Below are 9,228 nucleotides of genomic sequence, written 5' to 3'. Positions count from 1 at the left end.
TTCCAAAAAAAAAAGGTTTCTGGGCTCAAAATGACGACGTTTTGCCTTTTTTTCATTTTTTTTTCCTAGTTCAAAACGACGTCGTTTTGGCCTTTATATTTTTTTTCCTAGCTCAAAACGACGACGTTTTGCCTTTTTTTGCATAATTTATTTATATTTAAATATTATATATATTTTATTATAGATTATATTTAAAAAAATATACATATATCTAACGTACTCGCACCCCTGTTTTTCAAAAATCGCGTAGCGCGTACCTAATACCGTACCCGTACCCGTGCAACACAGGTATCTTGTAATCTTTTTTCTTGGAAATTCCTTCAGCTTTCTAAAAAAAAATGATTAGTATCATGTATTCATGTTGGGTAGACAATGTACGAAATTTCGCTACACGTGTTGATGTCCAAATGGAAAAAGTAACTAATTGCCAGTTCCGTATGTCTTTTCGATGGAAACTCAGCACCGGAAGGAGAAAACCGCAGCTTGGCTCCAAGATATTTCCTTCTAGGCTTCTAGCTTCGGCCAAAAAGCATACTACATTACCAGTATACAACTGTATTTCACCTCACATAAAATTACATAAATAACCATAAAAATCATGATTGAAAGAATAAAATAAAGTAAAATATTCAATTCTCAATAATACAAAATTAATACAAACAAGAATTATTAAAGAGATTGGGTTACAACATTGGCTAAGTAGAAGAACAAAATAAGAAAAAAAAACTATAAAGGGTGCATGATTAGCATGGGTGACCCGTGGCCCACACCAGCATGGAGAAAGAAAGAAAAAGTGCGTGCGTGTGAGTCTTGTGCAGTGGTTGGGTAAGGGGCAATTGTACCTAAGGGCCCAAATCGAAGACGCAAGCCACCTACAAAAGACACCTGTCCCTCCAACCTCGCACAACCCAACCAAGGCAGAAAGCAACTTCTGCCATGCCACGTAAACCAACCTATGACTCTGACTACGACCCCCTACTCTTTCACCAACTGGGCCCCACATCCACGACACTTTTTTATTACACATATGTCCAGTCGAGTCGGAAACATTCACATCACAATAAATTTAACTTTGGCCGACGAAAGTCTGCATCATACATAAGGTTTCCAACCCAAGAACTTGTTCCAGGCGAAGAAATCAAGTAGATAATGTATCAGTTGAACCAACCACCGCCTACCGGTTAGTCTATCACACCTTTTTAGTTTTTACACAATCGTATCAGCTTCTCCAAAACATCGACCCTCCACGTACCCGACCCTTGAATCTGAACCGTCCACGTCTCCTTCACAAAAATCCAATTCACTGGTCATTAACATTCCACCTGTTACCCTCTTTCCAACCCTCTTTTCTCAATCAACGGCACAGATTCAATGTCTCTCAGATCTCGCAATCAGTCACTTTAAATTTGCTCCCTTCCACTACCGCCGTTTTTCCACCACTGCGTATATTTTTCATTGTCATTTTACATTTCGTTCTTCTTCTTCTTGTTCTTCTGTTTCGTGCTTTCGTTTGTTACAACATTACATGCAAAAACGACAATGAAGAACCCAAAACGACACCCGTCGGAATCCTCTCTCCGGCGAGTGACCTCTGAGGAGACCGTGACGGGGTTGAAGAATGCTCACCGGAGGAGGCTGAAAATTCGGCGAATGAAGTACAGCTGCCAGGCGAAGATCAACGCCGGCGACGGAGATTTTCCTCCGTCGGGGAAGGAGCGGAGGGAGATTCATGAGTCTGTGCAGATATCACTGTCCCTGGCGAACTCTTCGTCGTCATCATCATCGGAGGAGGATCGGGAGCGGAAGCGAGACGACGGCGTTTTGCCGTACGGTTCGGTTTCGGTGGTGGGGAGCAGGAAGGAGATGGAGGACGCGGTGAGCGTGGAGACAGGGTGCGTGACGAAGTGCGACTACTTCGCTGTTTTTGACGGTCACGGCGGAGCTCAGGTGGCGGAGGCGTGCCGGGAGCGGCTGTATCGGCTTGTGGCGGAGGAGGTTGAGAGGTGCGGGAATGGGGTGGAGGAGGTGGACTGGGAGGAAGTGATGGAAGGGTGTTTTCGTAATATGGACGGTGAGGTGGCGGGTAATGCGGCGTTGAGGACGGTGGGTTCCACGGCGGTTGTCGCCGTTGTTGCAGCGGCGGAGGTTGTCATCGCTAATTGCGGTGATTGTAGAGCGGTGTTAGGCAGAGGAGGTGAAGCTGTGGATTTGTCTAGTGATCATAAGGTATAGTATTTTTATTTTCTTATTTTGAAAACTGATACCCCTATTATTATTTTTTATTCTCGAGATTTTTTTATTCTCATAAGGCAGTATATTATATTATTATAATTTTGAGGCTAATTTTTTTTATTTGATTTTTGTAATTTGTTCTTTGATTTAATCCCTATACAGGTTGTCACAAAAAAAAACCCTATACAGCTATCTTAGTATTATTATTGTTGCTATTTCATTATCCTATGCACAAAATTTGACACTACATTATAATTATTCATGAACACAATCATGCAAGTCAAGTAACTTCGAATTGATGATGAAAATGTTTACATTGCCGAAATTGTTGCTGATGAGTGAATTAATGTCTATAGAGGAATGTAAACACTGAACATAAAATTTGGTCTTTTTGTCTTATCGTAGAGTCCATTATTTGGAATTTTTTTTTGACATCCATTATTTGGATTATTTGGATTATTATTGTTGAGATTTGAGATCTTAATTTATGGTTTCGATGGTGGATCAAAACTTCTATAATAATTGGTTAATTAATGCGGGTCACAATTATTTATAGAACACACTTTTTTTTTCATGATTAGTTTTATTTCCTTAATTGATTCAAATTCATGTAAGATCAATTAAAAATATAAGTCTTAGTGTCAAATTAATGAGATCCTCATGAACTTTAATCAATTATTAAGAGAATGTTAAAAAAAGAGTTTTAAAGGGAGTTTTGCGATCACTCCACATAATTTTTTTCTACCCAAAGCAATTTATTGTAAAATACTACATAATTCTGATTCCTTTCTATATATGTGCACAGCCCGACAGGCCTGATGAGTTGATGCGAATCGAGGAAGCTGGTGGAAAGGTCATAAACTGGAATGGCCAGCGTGTTCTAGGTGTTCTTGCCACTTCCCGATCTATAGGTTGGTTTCAACTTTTAAGACTCTTGGTTGAGTGTGTAATTATTTCACAAAGTCTTAAAACATGAAGATGTTATTCAAATTTAATTGTTTTAATGGTATGTTTTGATGAGCGTTAGCAAGAATTGATTCTGCCCGAATTGAATCCGGTAGAATTGATTGTTTTAACATGAGTTCTGTTAAAATATTCTGGATAGTGGCCACCAATCTTTGACATTTTTCACACTTTAACAAATGCTTTTCGTGTGTGTTTATGGTCAAACACGTGGATGGAACTCCCCAATGTTATATGAAAAGAATATTGTGATAGACTATCGTTGGTGAATGTTGATCTCAAGGTTAAGGAATAGCTATCTATCAAACACATGGAGAACTCTAATCCCCACATGCTTAAATAGTCAAACTTTCAGAACTTATATCAATGACGTATAACAAATGGAAAAGTGAATTTGCATGTGACTTGTGATACAGATCTAAAAAGTATAAACACAAAGTGGATCTAAACTTAATCATGTCAAGTTTCACCATATAACCATTTACTTTTGATTCAGGGGATCAGTACCTTCGACCCTATGTAATATCGAAACCGGAAGTGACAGTGACAAAGAGAAGCAGCAAGGATGAGTTTCTGATACTAGCAAGTGATGGCTTGTGGGATGTGATCTCAAGTGAAATGGCGTGCCAGGTTGTGAGAAAATGCCTCAACGGGCAGATTAGGAGAATTTGTAATGAGAATCAAAGTCGTGCTTCTGAGGCTGCAACTCTTTTGGCTGAGATAGCATTGGCAAAGGGAAGCAGGGATAACACCAGTGTCATTGTAATTGAGCTGAGAGGGACTGTAACATAGTTGAGACCTCATTATTAGCAATGACATGTAACATCTAGTTAAATGCCATGAGAGATTATGTTGTATAATAATTGACATGTGAATTGGTTTGTCAAAAAAAGAAGTCATGATTAATTTAGCTTAATTTTTTTAATGTTATTTTTTTTCTTATTATTATTTTTTTGATAGGCAAATGTTAGTTGTTAGAAATGTTGGTAAATTAATCCCTTCTCCGAGTTCGAACCCGGGACCCTTTTCACCCTTCATCCCACCCAATCCTTATGTCTCTAGCTCTTACCTTTAATTTATCTCAATTCAATATAACTAATCTTCGAAAAATCAATATCTTTAATTTGCAAAAGTTTTTTTTTAAAAAGCAGAATATTAAACACAAGCTTTGAGAACAAAACTCAATGGAGACAAAGTAGGTATAGGTGATTAGTAATAGCAAAAAGCTAATCATCAAATAGTGGAAAACAATCTCCAAATAATTATTCCGCTAGAAGTCCATCCCTTTTTTAGTAGTCAACATAGTGGGAGAGCTCACTAAGTGAATTTGGCTAAGGATCTTGTTAGGGTTGCTAACCGACCGATTAGTTCAGGGACCACCTTCACAAATCGTGGACTCTTTATTTCCAGGATGACCATGCATTTATCTAGATTTCCTTCAATCCTTCTCCGAGTTAGCATGAGATCCAAGAACTTCCTAGCTTGCACTCAAAAGGCGCACTTCTAAGAATTCAATCTCATGTTGAATTTCTTTAGTTGTTGGAAGACAGCAGCCAGATCTTCTACATGATCTTCACTACTTACCGTTTCAACAATCATGTCATCTATGTATACTTCAAGCTTTTCCTCAACCATTCCCTTAAAGACTTTATTCATCATTCTCTGATAAGTGGTTCTTGAATTTTTAAAGTCGAACAACATCATCTGATAACAGTAAATCGCTTTATCTGTTATAAAGGTTAGCTTCTCCTCGTTTGACGAGTATATTGGTATTTGATTATACCCCAAGTAGGCGGATTGAGAGGAACTGGAAACCTGGCGAGTTGTCCACTAACTTGTCTATGCACATTCACCACTTTTTTGTTCGTCTAGACCATCATTAGGTTTGCGAGCCACGACAAATATTGAATTTCTCGTATGAATCTGACCCATAGTAGTTAAGTAACTTGGCTTTCAACAACTTGTTGTAGCTCAAGCCCCATATTACATTTTTTTTATGAACCATCGGCTTATAATTGGGATGTATTCCGTTTAAACAACATCGCCCTCGGGTGGCCTCTCGATTTTATTGCTTTACTGTGACTTTCTTAGTCACTTTTCCTTCCTCGATTCTCCTCAAATCGACGTTATAGCACGTCCGAGTAGTTCTCGTGCTTCCCTATATTGTTACCATGTCAAGCTTTGTAGTGTGAAACTTCAACAAGTGTTGTCGAGCTGAAATAATGATCCTAAAACGATTCGTAGATAACCGTCCAAGGATCCAATCACAAGGGGAATTAGTGTCCATCACTAGATGTTGTGGGTTTCCACCTTGTTGAGCTTCCTTCATCCTAGGGTGTTTCTTGCATCCACATATCCCGAAAAATTATTTTGTGTCCTTGAGAACTACTCACCAACTCCACCACTATTGGTATCAAATCATCATGTTCGAGACCAAGGCGTGTAAAGCAAGTCGAGAACATGATGTTCGATGAACTCTCCGGGTCGAAAAACACTTTTTCCACCTCTAAATTTGAGAAGCGAGCTGAGCTAACTATTGGAATCTCTCAATTTGAACTCTTCGGCCAATTTTTAGGGTTTTGTGCCGACTTGAGTTTTCAGTCGATTTTTTAGAGTCGGGTAGATTTTTAGGGTTATGGGCCGATTTTTGAGTTTCGAGCCGACTTTCACGTTTTTGGCCTATATTTAGGGTTTTGTGTCAGACTTTCGGTTTTTCGGCCACTTTTTAGGATTTTTTTTCGACTTTTAAGTTTTCGATCGATTTTTTAGAGTCAGGTTGATTTTTAGGGTTTTCGGCCGACTTTCGGGGTTTCGGCCGATTGCATTAATATAAAAAAAAATTAAATGAAGGAAATTCAATTATATTACCGAAACAAAGAATTTTACAATTGAGAGTATTTTACCATTTTATCGAAACAATAAAATTTGAAATTCAAGAGAATTCAATTGAATCCCCTAGCATTTAAAATCCCTTGAATTTTTACAATTCCTCATCCAAACACAACCTAAGGGTTCGCTAATTCTATGAACTCTTATAAAATGTCAATATGTCATTCTGAGTGACACAAGGCTGTAAGAGATCGATCTTGTGTATGTTATTGTGAAATTTTTCTTTTACATCCAGTGCAATTATGTTTTATTTTATCTTTTCATTTCTTTGATCATTCCAAACTTTTGCTGTTTGGAATTATTCATTTCACAATTAATTTTTCTTCATTGGTTTCCATCAATTCATACAAAATTTATAATGACTGTTCAACGTTTTCAATAAAAATAACCTAAAATATTTAAATCAAATCCCAAGATTATTCGTGAATTTCTATTTATCTACAAAAAAAAAGCATAGTAACACATAGTACTAGTAGTGTTGTTTCAACTTTCAAGTACATTTTCCCGAACAATTTTCATATTATTGACAAAATAAACTTCTTGTCAAACAACTTACAAATTTCTCCGCCATAGAAGAACTACTAAAAATATATATAGAATGTTTAATTGTAGGGCTCACATTTATACACTCAATTTTGTGAAAAAAAATTTATCGTCATAATGCCATGACTTGTAGCAATAAAAACGGCCACAAAAATGAGTGTATGAGTGTGGTCGCTACTGTTATGCGGTCTATTTATAAGCGATGTTGGTTTTATTACTGACAATTTTATTATGATTGGAAAAAGTAGTTATTAATAAATAAAGGTATATTTGACTTGAATATCATATGCTTCTACTCTTTAAAGAGCTTTGAAGCAGCACCTTTATCCAAGTACCATTTCATTTCTCCTTCAGGTGAGACCAGCTCAACAGGCAACTTATCATCAGTTTTATTATCATCCTCTAGTGCAGAGTGCACGACATTTGCTTTACCTGCGCCGGTCACTACCATTGCTACGTTCGAAGAAGAGTTGATCACTGGAAAGGTAAAAGTGATTCTTTCCGACGGTGGTTTTGGGGAGTCCTTGATGAAGGTGACCCATTTCTGATTCTCCTTAAGAAGAGGATGACCTGGGAACAATGAAGCCACGTGCCCATCCGGGCCCATACCTAGAAGCATGAGATCAAATTTTGGAAACCCATTTGTTGATGTAGCAATGACATTACTCTTAATCAAGCGTCTGATATTTGTTTCACAAACATCAGCTGCTCCATCAGGTGATAGGGCATCATCAATGGCATAAACATTTACAGGAGGAATTGGTACCTTCAAAAACAACAATGGCATAGAAAATGTTTAATTTTTAGGAATGCATGATTTTAATGCAAATAGTTTCAATTGCTCAAATTGAATTTTTCTATTTTTGAAATTGAATAAAAATAAATTTACAAAATTGAATAAATTTGATCCAAATGTTATTTATTATAATGTTATTTATTATCCAATAACTGATAGAAAATTGACATTTAATGAGCATCAAAAAGAGTTGTCTAAATAACCTATGAGAAATTTTGAGTTAAATAATTCATCATTCAATCACATTGAAATTAAGTGAGTTGAAATTTCTATATTTTATTTATTTTAAAAAAATCGTATTTATTCATTGAGTTGTAGGTTAGTAATCTACATGGGTGATTTAGATCGACAATCCCGCATCCAAAATCTAAATAGTTAGTTTGAAACCATCCTTATTAATTCTTGAAGCTAAAATATCTATGGCACAATGCAGGGACTTACCTTGGAGAGAAATCCATCATAGGCAAGCTTATAATTACTTTCCAAGTCATCCTTTGCCACGACTCTCTCATCCACCCAGAAAACATGCCACTTTGACCACTCTATGGATTCAGCATAGGGAGTTTCAGCCAATTTCCTAAAATATATAAAATATATAAAAGTGGAGAACAGAGGAGAAACAGAGAGATAGTTGGTAAATTCTGTGTTACCCAGAATTTTTTTTGGGTATTGTACCCGTATTGAATAATTTAATAGATTATTATCATGTTATTTAAGGTAAATACTACATTTTTAGATTTTACTTTACTTATCAATTAACTTTATCTATAAAAGAAGTGCATGCATCTCTTTTACAATGGAATTAAAATGAATAAAATGCCCTTGTAACAGTCACCTGAGGTACTTGATGAGTGAGCCGCCAGATAAAACAACAGTGAAAGCACCTCTCTCTTTGGTGAATCTGTTAGAGAGTTGAGCAACATCATAAGCCAACGACACAGCAAGATGCTCCTTACTGAACACCTCAACGTTTGCATAACCTTTCTCCCACTTCATTGATGCATTCACTTTGCCAGCACATGATCTCTTGGGAGAAAACACTTTGTTGTACCTTAGAGGATTGTAAACGAGTTTCTTCCCAATTATGGGTAGTGGGTCTAACGAGGTCTTTGGATATGATTGAGTTGGATTTGATTTTTGTGCATACACTGAGCTACTTTGGATTGTGAATGAAGTAGGGAAAGTTGCTGAGAAAGCCATTTATGGTATTGCAAAGATTAATTGAGTGTGTACTGCGTTTTCATTTGGTTTTTTTTGGCAATTGGCATATTATTTATGGTTCATACTAGATTCTTTTCTTGGTATTACAACTTACAAGTACAGCAAAAATTGGAATGGATCCTTTTGTTACTACACGGCAAGAATAAAACTAAGAATTGAACCTCACGTTATTTTATATTTGTATGACCTTTATTTTTTATCACTCTTACTTTTTGATGAAATACGCAATCCTGTCCTTAGTTGATAGAATAAAAGAGTGTTTGATTGATATACCACTGAATCGTATATCGAGACTTACACACGCACGGATTTAGAAATTTCAAGTTATGTGGGTAGTATACACTTATAATTTTGCGTGATTATACAACTATTCAACCATTCATTTTTCCTATAATTTCACATCTTAATAATAATCGTAGTACAGAAAATTCTTTCAACTTTATAGTTATCACCGGTAGTATATTAAAGCCAACTCAATTGTGTTGAACCTATGAAAGTTAATTATTTTCAAATTGTCTTTGTAAAAAACTAATCTCTTTGACTTGACATGTAGCATTTTGAAGATAATATCTTCTAATCTCATC

At 36.4% G+C, this 9,228-nt stretch overlaps 2 protein-coding genes across 2 annotated transcripts; one reads left to right on the top strand and one right to left on the bottom strand.

Moving 5' to 3' along the window:
• The first annotated feature begins 1,389 nt into the window (after positions 1-1,389).
• LOC130734447 (protein phosphatase 2C 51-like) lies at positions 1,390-4,111 on the top strand. The gene is made up of 3 exons (XM_057586878.1): positions 1,390-2,226; positions 3,038-3,143; positions 3,692-4,111. Exons 1-3 carry the CDS (start codon positions 1,540-1,542, stop codon positions 3,985-3,987), a joined length of 1,089 nt encoding a protein of 362 aa, XP_057442861.1. The 5' UTR covers positions 1,390-1,539; the 3' UTR covers positions 3,988-4,111.
• Positions 4,112-6,572: 2,461 nt separating this feature from the next.
• On the bottom strand, positions 6,573-8,663 carry LOC130734448 (probable 6-phosphogluconolactonase 4, chloroplastic). The gene is made up of 3 exons (XM_057586880.1): positions 8,259-8,663; positions 7,865-8,000; positions 6,573-7,393 (listed from the first exon to the last, which is right to left on the bottom strand). The coding sequence occupies exons 1-3, from the start codon at positions 8,621-8,623 to the stop codon at positions 6,920-6,922; spliced, it is 975 nt and encodes a 324-aa protein (XP_057442863.1). The 5' UTR covers positions 8,624-8,663; the 3' UTR covers positions 6,573-6,919.
• Positions 8,664-9,228: the final 565 nt, after the last annotated feature.

Source organism: Lotus japonicus, chromosome 1 (genome assembly GCF_012489685.1).
Source record: "Lotus japonicus ecotype B-129 chromosome 1, LjGifu_v1.2".
Classification (NCBI taxonomy): domain Eukaryota; kingdom Viridiplantae; phylum Streptophyta; class Magnoliopsida; order Fabales; family Fabaceae; genus Lotus; species Lotus japonicus.
The sequence above is the reverse complement of the archived record's forward strand: the minus strand, read 5'-3'. Positions and strand labels throughout refer to the sequence as shown.